The 13940-nt window shown below is 53.9% G+C and overlaps 2 protein-coding genes across 3 annotated transcripts in view; both read left to right on the top strand.

Annotated features, from left to right (window-relative positions):
- The first annotated feature begins 4418 nt into the window (after nt 1–4418).
- The window catches only part of ARHGEF4 (Rho guanine nucleotide exchange factor 4), a 270436-nt gene continuing 260914 nt past the window's right edge, over nt 4419–13940 (top strand). The window contains exon 1 of one of the 2 annotated variants that reach the window (XM_082395472.1): nt 4419–4515. In XM_082395472.1, the coding sequence (XP_082251598.1) occupies nt 4477–4515 (39 nt within the window). In that variant the 5' untranslated portion in view covers nt 4419–4476. The remainder of the gene's footprint in view (nt 4516–13940) is intronic. The other variant, XM_082395470.1, reaches the window with a different exon arrangement.
- On the top strand, nt 4526–13153 carry LOC309630352 (uncharacterized protein). The gene is made up of 2 exons (XM_082395483.1): nt 4526–4951; nt 5819–13153. Exons 1-2 carry the CDS (start codon nt 4622–4624, stop codon nt 6560–6562), a joined length of 1074 nt encoding a protein of 357 aa, XP_082251609.1. The 5' UTR covers nt 4526–4621; the 3' UTR covers nt 6563–13153.

Here is a 13940-nt window from a genome sequence, read left to right as displayed (position 1 = left end):
GATGGCCCCTGGGGGAAGCCAGAGTGGGCTCCCCTGGGCCTTCCCTAATTCCTTTCTGCCCTCGCACATGCCACCACTTTAGGACCCTGATTCAGTCTGGAAGCCCCTGCAGAAGCATTTTTACATTGTCCCAAGTCCCCAGGAAAATCTGACTCGCAGAGTTGGGCATGAGAGGGCCAAGATGGTGAGGGCAGGTAAGCCCCTCTCCTGGGCACTGCCTCCCAGGCCAGCCAAGAGGGGACATCAACGAGGCTGCATCTGCCTGTGGCTGACCCCCAGGGGTTGGCTGTGTCTCCCTGGCTGTCTGAGCTGGCTCTCTGCACACCTGTTTTTATGTCAAGGACCATTTGGTTTCAATTCAGCCCAAAGAATGGCACCATTTGTTGTCACCCACTCTCCAGCCTTGAGGAGCTCTCTTTTTTATTTTATTTATTTATTTATTTATTTATTTATTTATTTATTTATTTATTTATTGGCTGCATCGGATCTTAGTTGGGGCACGCAGAATCTTTCCCTGCAGTGTGCGGGCTTCTCTCTAGTTGTGGCGTGCGGGCTCCAGAGCACGTGGACTCTGCAGTTGTGGCACATGGGCTCCAGAGTGCATGGACTCTCTAGTTGTGGTGTATGGGCTTAGCTGCCTTGTGTCATATGGGATCTTAGTTCCCCGACTAGGGATTGAACCGGCGTCCCTTGCATTGCAAGACAAATTCTCAACCACTGGACCACCAGGGAAGTCCCGAGGAGCTCTCTTAAATTCTGTTTCCAATATGTCCAGAATTTGTCCCCCATTTGGTGGCAGCAGTGCAGGCAGGCCGACTCCCTGCCAAAGAAACTGAAGGCTCATTCCCTCCCCATCCTCAGCTCCCTGGAGCAGGCACATGATGGGAGACTCAGGCAATCCTGGACTTTACATCTTGGGAGCTGATGGAGGCTCAGGGACCCAAGGCTCACTGGCAGAGGCTAGGGCAGGCCAGAAGCTAGAAGCAAAGTGCAAGTGTTTGGGGCTATAGTACATTCTGGGAGGACATTCAGGCATCACCATCAGCCTCTGCAAACGGGCAGTTTCTCTTGCTGAATCTTGACCACATCTGCTGCAGCTGCCTCTTATGATTTCTGCCTCTTCCCTGAGTCAGCATCCTGTCCACCTGCCTATACATTTGTGACCTACTGCATATTCTTCCTAAAACCTCTGTCCTGCTAGACTAGCTGGAGGGGGCAGTTTCTGTCACCAGACCCCGACTGGGGCATAGGTCCATCTCTATGTGTGCCTGGGGACCTGAGACAGAGGAGTAAACTGAGGGAGGCAGGGCACCACGAGGGACGCACAGGGTGATCCCCGTCTGTCTGCCCAAGCCCGTGCTCTTCCCCCACCCCTGTGCCTCTTGGCGTCTGGTGCAATGTTTTCTCTCTGACCACTCAATTCACCTCCCTCCAAACTGCTGAACCTGCAGAATGTGATAGACTTGAAATTGGAATCACAGAATTTAAACACAGTGAGCTTGGCTGATTAGAAACCCGTTGTGCAAATCCCTCTGCAAATCTAATAGGCCTGCCTTTAAAAAAAAAAACAAAAAACACTGTTTTTAGAGCAGTTTTAGGTTCACAACAAAATTGAGAGGAAGGTACAGAGATTTCCCACATACCCCCACCCCACACGCGTGTGTAGCCTCCCCTATTATCAATATCCACCACCACAGTGACACGATTATCATAATTGATGAATCTACACCAACACATCATTATCTCCTGAAGTACATAGTTTACATTATTTAGGGTTCACTCTTGATGTTTTACATTCTATGGGTTTTGACTAATGTACCATGACACGTACCTACCTTTACAGCATCATACAGAGTATTTTCACCATCCTAGAAATCCTCTGGGCTCCACCTATTTATTCACCCCTCCCGTGCTTCTAACCCCTGGCAACCGCTGATCTTTTTCCTTTATATCTTTTAATAACAAAAGAGAGAGCATACACTTTAACTCCATAATGCAGTCAAGTACTCATAACATCGTGCTCTCCAGAGGAGAACTCAGATTTATGCCTACATCTGACTTACTTCCCCTTGATCATTCAATGTTGTCATTCCCCCCAGGACTGCTGAGGGATTAAATGGCATAAGCTATGGCAAGGACCTAGTCCGGGGGTGGGACATGGGAGGTGCTTGGTAAATGGAACCGTCATGATGGTGATTCTCTAACCTGGGGTCTGCCCCTTTGCCCAGACCCCACTTCCTGGACCAGGGATCCTCTGAATGTGGTCCCAGGACCAGCAGCAGCAGTGTCACTTGGGAACTTTTTAAAATGCAAATACCCAGGCCCCACCCTAGACCTACTATCCAGAAACTCTTGGGTGGGCCTGACAGCCTATGCTCTAACATGTCCACCAGGTCGTTCTGATGCTCAAGTCTGAGAACCTGCCATCCAGGGCCTCCTTGACTGGTCTGATAAGGTCGGGTAACTGTGGACTCTGTGGCCAGGGGGCTGTGTATTTTCACTGGACCGCCAGGGGCTTTAGCACTTTAAGGCTACAAAGAAGAGGGAATTAACATTTGCTGAGCACCTCTGAGATTTAACTTCTCCTTTAACCTCCACAGCAATCCCATCAGGCAGGTCTTCCTCTCCCAAGCTAAAGAAAAGGGCTTAGAGGGAGAGACCAAGATTATACAATGCCTTTCCTCCCACCACCAGGGACATGCTTCTCACAAGGTCCATGGACCCCAGGAAATGGAGAGTTGGGTATGAGTAAGCAGGACTTACAGATGATCTCAAGGCTGCCTGCTCTGCTCCCAGACCCCACAAATTCTAGGCATTTACCTCCCAGACTTTCCGCCCTGCCCAGGCTGCTCTGAGGACCCGGGAGAAGCAGAGAGAGGTTGGGTATGGGGGGAAACATCGTCTGCCAGGCAACACTGGACATGTGCTGCTGACCAGGAATAGCATTCAAGTGGACCAGGAATTGGATGAGGGGGCAGGCGTGGGCAGGGGCATGCAAAGCCAGTCTGGGCAGATGCTAAGCCTCCATGAGACTCCTGGTCCCAGAAGTGGGGGGCTTGGAGCAGGACTGCAGTATGACACCCATGAGCCCTTGGCACTTGTCCTTCTTGGGGCCCTGCCGGCATAAATATATATATATATATATATATATATATATATATATATATATTTAAAATTATTTTTTACAGCGGTGTGTAAATATGAATATAATCCAGGCTGGATTTTATTATTATTATTATTATTATTATTATTATTATTATTATTATTATTATTATTCTCAGGTTTTTTCTTTTGATTTTAAAAGAAATTAAAGTAAACGCATTTGTGTTTGTGCATAGAAATCCTGTGGCCGTCGTGGCTAGCGGGAGCATGTCTCCTGGGCGGGCACCTCCTTAAACCCCACGAAGAAAACACCAGGACCTCCCCTTGCTCCTTAGCAGAAGACAGCTCTCCTCTACCTGCGGGACGATTCTCTCCTGCATCCTACCTGCAGGAACATACCTAAAAAGGTAGGGAGGGGGCTTCCCTGGTGGCGCAGTGGTTGAGAATCTGCCTGCCAATGCAGGGGACACGGGTTCGAGCCCTGGTCTGGGAAGATCCCACATGCCGCGGAGCAGCTGGGCCCGTGAGCCACAACTACTGAGCCTGCGCGTCTGGAGCCTGTGCCCCGCAACGGGAGGGGCCGCGATAGTGAAAGGCCCGCGCACCGCGATGAAGAGCGGTCCCTGCACCGCGATGAAGAGTGGCCCCCGCTCGCCGCAACTAGAGAAAGCCCTCGCACGAACCGAAGACCCAACACAGCCAAAAATAAATAAATAAATAAATAAATAAAGTAGCTATAAAAAATTTAAAAAAAAAAAAAAAAAAAAAGGTAGGGAGGGCAGCGAGAGTGGGTTCTGGGCCCAGGATTCGGTTCTAGGGACTCCAGACCACACTTGCCTCTCACCGGGTGCGTGAGCGCACACGTGTTGCTGGGCGTCCCTGGGACTCAGTTTCCTCAACTGGCAACTGAGAATGCTGGGCAAACGCCCTGAAAGTTCTCGAAGGTTGAAAAGCAAAGCTCTCAGGCACAACAGACCACCCTTCCCCCGGAGGGGCAGGGACCCGGAGTCGCAGGTCGCGGGGGCGCGCGCCGCGTAGGATGCGGATGCGCTCCTGTGTGCGGCGTTTGTGCAGATGTGCGGGGCGCGTCCTTTCTTATTAAACACTCCCAGGCTCCCGGTCCGCCCAGGAGCTCCGCGGGGCGCTGGACGAGCCACGGGAGGGGGACTCCTTGGGCCCGCGGGCCGTGTCCGCGGAGTGCGCCGGCAGGCGTCCGTGCGTATCGGACGCGCCGGTGGCCCTGGGGTGCCCGAGCGGCGGGGCGCGAGGAGGCGGTGCGTCTGGGCGGCCGGGGCGGGCCGGGGGCGGGGCGCGAGGCGCCGTTCCGGGAGCCTGGCCGGGCGGCTCGGCTCTCGGTGCTGCGAGTGGGCCACCATGCTCAGCGTCGTGCACTTCCTCCGGAGCTTCTTCAAGGTGAGAGGCGGCGTCTCGGGGCCCGCGGTCAGCGCTGGGCGGCGTCTGGCCACGCGTGGGGAGCAGAGCCGGCGCGCACCGCTGCTCCCCGGGCTGACCGCTGGGCATGCGGGTGGGTGGGGGCACCCCGGGCGCTCCCTGCCAACTTTCCAAGTGCCGATCGGGAGACCGGGAGCGTTGCCGCCCAGATTGCGGAGAAGGAGAGGTGCTCGTTGGAGGCGGGCTGGACGGCTGCCCCCCCGGGCCACCCTCGGCGAGGGAGACCGCCCAGTGCCCGGCCTCCCCCGCACCTGCTCGCTCTCAGCACGCAGGGCGCTTGGCAGCCTCGGCCCCTCCGCGTCGGATCGCCGGTTCCGGGAAGGACGGCTTGTGCCTGGTCCAGTCGGTGCCCAGGAAGAGGTTGATGTTGTCATTTCCCAGGCTGAGGATACCCGAGGTACCGAGGTACCGAGGGAGCATACCGACCGGGTTGGGACACAGTTCTGAGGAAGGGTGTTTAAGCAGGGGTAGGGAAACAGGAACCTGGGGAGTTTCAGACTTCTACACGAAGGGCGCCCCTTCCCAGACCCAGAGTCCTGGACGACTCATTAGTGTCCACGTGTCCAGTTCCTCTGGGGCACCTTTACCTCCCATGCCCCGACGGGGGCCCCGTGGGGAGCAGTAGGCAGCAGATTGCCAGGCCCCACCTCCCCAGGTGAGAAACGGATGGGGCTGGCTCTGCCTGGGACCAGCTGCATAAAAACAGAGGCAGGGAAGTCAGGGAAGTGTTGTCGGAGTGACAGGCCCCAGAGTGGGCAGCTGTGCACCGGGCAAGCAGACAGCGGGGCTGTCCATGGTCAGGGGAGCTGCCCTACTTGGCTGTGAGGCCACCTTCTCCTAGAGTGCAGGCTGAAGGACCCAGGTCAAGTTCTCTGGCTCTGAGAGCTCTGGGGAAAGTGGCAAGAAGGCAGATGGCCCAGAGCTGGACCTGCCTGAGCCCTGCCCTCAGCCTGTTCCTCAGCCAGTCTGGAAGAGCAGCATGTGAATCAGCTCACACCACAGGGATAATTCATGCACACAAACACTGGGAGGGGAGAGGGACGGAGCCTTTCAGAAACTTAGTGAGTGCAGGAGAAGCCTTTGAAGAACAGGGGAACCTGGCAGCTGTGAGAGCTGTAACTCTGAACACACAGGCCCCCTTGTACCCCCCTTTGAATTCTGATTTGTTGGTCTTTGTTTTCCCATTTGGAAACTGTGGACAACAATTCCACACCTTTGAAGGTGGTTGCGAGGCTCTTACTACAGAACGTACGTGTGTTTATAGAGCGGTGAGCCTGGGACCTTCATCCTTCCCCACCCATGGCAGTGGTCACAGGTCACCCAGGTGAGGCGAAGTCTGCCAGGCAGAATCAGAAGCTCAGGAAACAGGCAGGTGTGGCTTGGGAAGCAGGTCACTGGACATCCCAGAGCAACCACCTTGCTTGCCCGCCTCCTCGGAAGGAGGGCCTTTGGGGAAGTATTTGCATGGGACACTTTCCTCACCTTCCCAGCTGGTCCCCAGAGGCCTTTCCACCCCTCCTTGTCCCCAGCACCTGGTGCCTACCCTAGGGTCCCTGGAGGTCCTGAGACACCTCAGGCCTCTCTCTGTGCGTGCCATGGGGGTGAGCAGATGTGCCTCTCAGTGGATCTCCCTTTCTGCTGTCCTGCAGAGCCACCCTCGGGAGGGGTCCCAGATACCATGGCAGGCAGTCCACTTCGGGCTATGCAGGTATATCTTGCAGAGCCACCTATAAAGGCCATTCACACACGCTCTTCCTTCAGACACTGGTCACAAGTTATGCCCCGTGAGGCCACAGGAGTGGGAGGTGGAGGGAACCACCTCCTGACCCCTCCTGGGCCTGGGCCTGCACTGACCATTCGGCGATGGGTGCCTGACTTGGTTGCTTGCTTGATCAAGAATGCTGCTCCGAGGGCTTCTCTGGTGACACAGTGGAATCTGCCTGCCAATGCCGAGGACACAGGTTCGAGCCCTGGTCTGGGAAGATCCCACATGCCGCGGAGCAACTAGGCCCGTGAGCCACAACTACTGAGCCTGCGCGTCTGGAACCTGTGCTCCGCAACAAGAGAGGCCGCGACAGTGAGAGGCCCGCGCACCGCGATTAAGAGTGGCCCCCGCTCGCCGCAACTAGAGAAAGCCCTCGCACAGAAATGAAGACCCAACACAGCCAAAAATAAATAAATAGAATAAATTTAAAATTCAAAAAAAAAAAAAAAAAAAAGAATGCTGCTCCGTCCTAGGGAGCTCAGATCGTTGGAGTCCCATGGTCAGACATGGTCAGACAGTCTCCACCAAGGTCCAGGAGCAAGAACAGTCCCTCAAACCCCGGGCCTCAGCTGAGACTTCTGTTGGGACTTGCTCTGCTCTGAGCGCTGTGGGAACCAACGGGGCATGATGGCCCTGTGAGAGAGCCCTTCACAGTGCCAGGAGAGCAGAGAGCCTGCTCGCAGCCTCTGGGATCCCCCAGCGAATGAGCTGGGGCAGCACATCCAACGAGGAATACATTGCTTCAGAAGTCCAGACACCTGCCCAGCACTGTGCGTCTTTCTTGGTGGCAGGGGGCCGAAGTCCAGCAACATGTCTTTCACTTTCAAAACTCTACGCAAAATGTTCCAGAAAACTGGACACCTCTGCTGCCTGCCTTGAGGCTTCGCTGAACTGGAAATTCCCCGTTTTCATGGAATTTTTTGCCCCACACTCCAGTACACATTAGGGTACCTTGCTACTTGCTATTCTCCAAGTCCCGTCAGTGTGATGCCACAGACCAGCATGAGGTCCTTTGGGGCAGAAAGGTCAAGGTCTCTGCTCACTAAATTATGGCACAGAATCGGTGAAGCCCTGAAGTAGGGTGGTGAAGCTATGCTGCTGTGCCTCTCGTGGGGAAAGCACTGACTTCTGATCCCTGACTCAGCAGCTGAGACAAGAAACACACACACACACACACACACGCACACACGTACACTTGTTGCCAGATTAATGGACAAGGATTTAACAGATTTGTTCCATTTAAGGAGATCGCTTGTGGGACAGCACAGGAGAACCCACACAGTTGAACCTAAAACTGTCCACTGGCATTCTTCAAGGTCCCATGTCTTCTGAACAAGCCAAGCTGGGAAGTTGAAAAGGGCTGCAGTAGGGATTTCCACTCCTTGGCTGGTGACTTCTTAGTCACCAGAGATGAAGTATTGCTTTTGATTCCCTAGTTTGGAGGGGAGGGGGTGTTCCAGAGGCTTCCAGTTACCCTTTCCTGCCACAGTCTCCACATCATGAGTGAAGGAACTGGGGTGGAGTTTCTACCAGGGACTGAGCGTGTCTTTGCCAGCTGAATACTCTGGAGCTGGGGAAGTCTCGGTAGGACAGATTCAGGGTTCCAGTGGGCAACCCTGAGATGGATTCACGGCAAGCTTCCGTTTATGACCTGACCTGCCTGCCCCCTCCCGTAGGCCAGGAATTCATGTTAGCGCAGAGCCGGTGTTCACTGACTTCTGAAAGGTCCAGGTGTTTCTCAGGACAGGAGCCTTCAGAAGATTCATAGTACTAGTTGCTTAGGATGTTATTGCAGGTAACCAGTCTCCCCTTCATTGAAGGGGCTCCTGGTCTGTTGACTCAAGCCTGGGAATTAGGCAAGGGGCAGTGGAGTTTAATCAGTGAATATTTATTGAACACCTACTATCTGCCAGGCACTGTTCTAGGCACACTAAGTGCCTTTTGTCTACCTTTTTTTTTACATTTTTTCTCAATATTACACAAGTCCAGTAGGACCCCATGGGTGTTGCCCGTCCATTTCAGTCCTGGCAGCCCCATGATCGATCAGTTGATGCCAAAGAGCTGTGGCATCAGAACATTCACGTTGGCTTCTGGCACTTTAATGTTGCTTCTCATCCTCTGTCATCCCATCTGCCACCACCCCATCTGCCACCAAATATAGCATTTCTCATCAGCATCTCCAGCTGAGAGAGAATAGCATTTATGGCAGTTTTCCAAGATGTTGACATTCTCCTTGCCAGAGTATTTCTCTGTGCCTCTGTGTCTTCTTGGCTTTACGGGGGGACACAGTTAGGGGGTGGTGGGCAGGTTGCTCTTGATAAATCCACCCCAACACTCTGTTCCTTCAGATATTTGGATTCCTTCAAGGAATTTTTGCCCTTTCCATTTCAATTCGTGCGGAGCCAATATCAAGCTGAGGTTTTAGTGAACCAGCAGGTCACCTGCTGGAGCACACCTGGGCTGCTGGAGCTAGCTTGCCGCCTCCAGAACGAGTGTACGCCCCCACGTCAACACATTCATCCTGACCCACGATGATGTTCGTCTCTCCACGGTCAGATGCTCTCACAATCCATTCCCACCCATTTCCCCAGGTCTGTGCCAGTACATGTTGGCAAAGTAATAATTTTCTGAAACATGAGCCTTTTCCTCCACAGTTTGAGTTGGTAATTGGTTCCCATGGCCATGCTGAGATCTGACTCTGCTTTTTGTTCTGGAGGCAGGGAAGAGAGCAGGGGTGGGCATGAAGAGAACTGGCCTCACCTTACAGGGCAAGGTGATCACAGGCTCTTGAAGCAGCCAGAGAGGGGAGCAGGGTCTGAGTGGGTTTGTGAATCCCCTAATAGATGGCCATTCCTAAGGCCAGGGCTGTCAGTCTTTTCTAAACGATGCTCTGACTTTCCTTCAAGGAGCAGGGAAGCAATCCATTCAACTAGCTTTATAATTTACCAATCCACAGATTGATGGAATCAGACTGCTCTTGGTTCAGGGATATCTCAGGCTTGAGGCTGCAAAAGAGAGGAAACACTTTATGTACAGTCAGAGGGAGTCCTGGGAGTTCAGGGATTTGAGTTCGTTATTCTCTCTCTTTAATCTGGCCGGGGTAGTTAGAAGAAACAGGATCACGCCATAGTACTTGAGATCTTCATGCCTTTTCCTCAGGTTTTATAACAAAGTCACATTTCCCCCCAAAGCCCCTAGTAGACTTGGCCACAGCTGATAGAATTAGGCGGTCACCATGCGTGCAATCGGGTGCCAGAGTTCCGTAACTTAATTCCCAATATATTTTCACTGCCTTTGACCTCAAGTTGGTGGATTAACCAATCCCAGCACTTCCCTCCCCCCTTCTTTAAGGGTCTGTTATCTATAATCACCCTAGTAACAATTTCTTTACTAGTGAACGCTCTTGGTTGCAAAAGACAAAAATAGACTCCAGTTAAGTGAAAAAAAAAGGAACTGTCTTGTCAGGGTGTGGGGTAGCTCCCAGGACCCAGCTTGGGTGGGGATCAAAAAAAGTTGGGGCACAGTCAGCCCTGCTCGACAGGCCAGCTGCTGAGGACGCCTCTGGAGGGGCTGCTTCTGGACATTCAGCTCTGTCGCACCTCTCTGAGAACATGTCCACCTCCCTCTTGCAGGTGGTTAGGTCTGTTCTCCAAATCCACCATCCTGCCTGGAACCGAGCCGAGCTGCCCTCTGGAGGGTGGGAAGGGAGGAAATCTGCCCCCTTTCTGTTACCAAGATGGATGGGGCCCAGTTTCTCAATTGTCCTGGGATCCTCTCCTCCCCCCAGTCAGGACTGCTGTTCAGATGCCGGGCAGGAAAGCAGCAAATACCCCGCACGCAATTAAAGAAAAGTCCCACCAGGACTCGCTCAGCCTGTCAACCTTAGGCGTGAGGGGTGTGCACCCCAGTTCCCAGGGGCATTTGCTAGGGGGTCACCCACATATTCCAGCTCTTCTGGGTAAAGGTCACAGCAGGCACCTGAAGTCACACAGACCCTGCCCTGTGAGAGGTCATGAGGAGGCTGTCCCCTTGAGTCCTAAAGAGGCTGGTGTCTTGGGATGACAGAGAGAGGAGAGGGCAGAGTGGGCGGGACAGACCAGCTCTGGGAATCAGCTGTCTGCCATGAGGCCCTCAGTGCCTCCCCAGGGCTGCTGTTTCCCCAGCACCCTGGACTCTGCCATCCTTGGCCCGTCATGCTGCTTAGAGGTCCGGTGCTTCCTCTCTGCCCTGGGGCCTTCTCTTCCGCACAGCCCTTCACAAGACTCAGCTATGGCCGGAGGCCAGAGGCCACCTGTGCTTTTGCTGCAGACCTTCCTTCTGTTCCCTCTGCGAACTCAGGAAACAATCTTGACCTCGCCAGGTCCTCTCCATCCAGCCGTTCAAAATATGCTTTCCAAGCACCTCCAAATTCTGAGTCCTGCTCTCTTCCTCTGGGATGGAGGCTCTGAGAGGGCAGGGCTGGGGTTTGGAGCATCGTGTCCTGGGAAGTGCTAGCTGAGCCTGGGAATGAGTTAACCAGCGGGAGCAAAACCTTGGCCAGGTTAGTGCCCCGAGGGAGCCCCTAGTCCAGGGGCCTGAGTAGGCCGCCCAGGGTTGATGGTCCTAGAGACGTATTCCCACAACCTTCTCTCCAAGCTTGGGCCAAGCTCAGCCCAGCTCTCTAGACTTCGGGGGCCCAGCCTCCCCATTTCTGGGTGCCTGTCCTCCCCTTGGGCACCAGCCAGTGCTGGTGGTCCTTTCAGGGCCAGCCTGAGACTCCAGCCACTGTTTATAACCTCAGGGAGGTGCTGGGCTCGAATTCACTCTTGGTACTGTGTACGGCTTGCTGGCCCCAAATGTTTTGTTTGCTTCTCCTGCCAGGTAGAACTGGGCAGTGTCCCTGTGCTCTGGCTCCCGAGAAGTGCTCTGTCTTTCAGGAGTCCTTTCATGGTTTCCTCATCTCTGAAATAGGCAGTCTCCTCCTCGCCAGCTGTAAGATTGTGAGGTTTATTGCCTGGCTCCTGGACCCTCCTGGGTACCCAGTGTGAGCCGTCTGGGGGGTGGAGGTGGTACTGCCTGTGAGGCCCTGCAGCCCCTCGTATGGTGACTCATGTGCCACTGGTCAAGGGGGTGGGTGGTGTCCCCACGCTCACAGGCTGCCCTTCCCTGGGGTACCTCCACAGCACACTAGCTTCCACACCATATCACCTCCTCCAGGAAGTCTTCCTTGATACTTCCTTCTCTCCCTTTTGGACCCACTCTCTGTGCTGTCTTTGCAGCTCAGCTTCCCTCAGTCATAGGAGCACACTGAGTTATAACTGTCTCTCCTCCATGCACACATTCATTTAAGTATACTTTTATTAAGGGTCAACTTACTGTATATTTCTATTTCATACCGTTCTTAGAAGACTCCATGACTACACATTATAATTTTCTTTTTCCCCAAGCTCCCAGCTTTTCCATTTACTCTCACGTATGACATGCCACAATGACACAAAAACAAGCCATTTCATACGCCATGTACATCATGTGACAATCCCACAGCAGAGTGGAAACGATGCTTCCATTGTACTTAGTAATTAATGAATGTACTAATTCAAAACTCACCATACTTGATGTTGGGAGGTAGATTCATGAGTGTTTGTTTTATTATTATTTCATAGCATACATAAATATTTTTTTGTATCCTATATCACATAATTTAAAAATCGACCATATAATGAACCAATCAGCACAAACCGGAAACAGGAAAAAGGAAACAGAGAAATCCTCTTCCTGTTCTCACACACTTGCTGTCCACGTTGGAGCCGTCGGGGGGTCGGGGAGGAAAGTGGGAGAGGGACCCCCTCCTCAGTCATCTCCCAGGGGCTGCAGCTGGTCCCTGGATCTGCCTGTCTAGATGCCTGAGCAGTGCAGGTGGGAGGGTGACATCCAGGACCTGGACAGAGCCGTGCTCAATGGCACCTGGTTAAGTAAATGACAAGACTATGACTTTGGAGCACAAGCGACGGATGAATGGACTGCTTCCTTGGCAGCTCAGGCCAGTACAGCCAGGGCCCTGCACACCTGGGACCCGAGGCTGCAGCTCTCAGCACAGCTGCATGTCAGAATCACCAGCTACACAGACTGAGTGGGTTGGAACCCAGGCCTGGGGCCCGGGCCCTGGTTCCTAGGCTCGCAGATGACTCCAGGGCACGGCTGAGCTGAGAAGCACTGCTCTACAAAAACTTGGAGCTGCCTGCACTCCCCACAGGGACAGGGCCATTCTCGGGGTTTCTCTGGACTGAAGAGAAGCCGAGGCCAGACCATAAGTCGCCCTCCGACCTTCACACCACCCTGTTGTATCCGAGGGGGGCATGTGCTTCCCTGATGACTGGACGTGACCGTGGCTGGATCCCAGCGGTGGTCCGCTATAGACCCCGTCCCCCCAGGCAGCCCCAAGCGCCAAGGGTGTTCGCCATGTAACGTGTGTACCAGATAGGCAATTTGTCTCTCTTGACAGCTTTTTGCCAATGAGGTGAAGATTTCCTGAGCTTGAGAAGTGACCTTCTTGGAGCGGGGCCTGGGCCGGAAAGCTGTGCTGTGTGGTGCTGACCCTCCTCCTGGGGCCCCTGGCATTGGCGGTGGGCCCGGGGGTGGGGCAGCGTGGGCCAGCTCTCCCATGGGGCTCAGTGCTCACAGGCACCTTCATTTGAACCCCGCACTCCCAGGGGTGTTGTGAAAGTTAAATGATAATAAAAACATGGAAAAGCATACAAACCACCCAGCGCAGAGTAAGCACTCGATGGCTGTTACTCATCCCCTGTGCTTTTCTTTCCCCTTCCCTGTTTCTTCCCCAAAACAAATATTTTTCCTCGTAACCAGTGGAGTTGAGTGGAAACCCATCTCCTGACGCGGGGCCACGTGAGGCCGCTGCTCAGGCCGACGCTGCTGGCGCAGCTCCTGTTACGGTACAAGGTGCATTTTCACGGAAGAGCTCGGACTATGTGACACTCCCAGAGAAGCCGAAGCCCTGGAAGGTGGTTTTCCTCGCGTGAAGGCTGAGCCTTGCGAGAAAGTGCACAACAACTGAATGGAGGTACATCCGCGGAATACCTACCACTCCGCGAGACAGGTGTGAACCGCGGGTACACACCGCAGCCGGGATGAATCTCCAGAGAATGTGGCTGAACGAGGGCGGCCCGAACGCTGCATAGTTGCGTTTATCTAAAATTCTGGACAATACTGACGGGTCTCTAGTGCCAGAAAACAGGGTGCGGGGCAGGTGGGGGCCGGAGAGTGGGATGGCGGAGGGACATGAGCTGGTGGGGACATGAGACGTTCATTGTCTTGTCTGGTGATAGTTTCGCGGTGTATACACATGTCGGAAACCCTCAAGTCCTGCCTCCAACGTGTGCAGCTTACCAAATGTCAATTATACCTCGATAGAGCTGGGGTCTCTCCCTGGAGGAACCGGCCTTAGATCTCTTAGCCAGAGCATCTCAAAGCACTCCTCCCTCCTTGAAAACAATCCCCTTGCTTTCTTCACCCCCTTCCTGGGGTGCCACGGGCACAGAGACTACAATGGTTATGGGGCAGCAGATGGCCAGTGAGACGGAGGCCCCGTCTAAGATAGAGACGAGGGATTCTGGTTTAGTCCGCT

This window comes from Balaenoptera borealis, assembly GCF_965194805.1.
Source record: "Balaenoptera borealis genome assembly, chromosome: 6".
In the NCBI taxonomy this organism is placed as follows: Eukaryota; Metazoa; Chordata; class Mammalia; order Artiodactyla; family Balaenopteridae; genus Balaenoptera; species Balaenoptera borealis.
The sequence above is the reverse complement of the archived record's forward strand: the minus strand, read 5'-3'. Positions and strand labels throughout refer to the sequence as shown.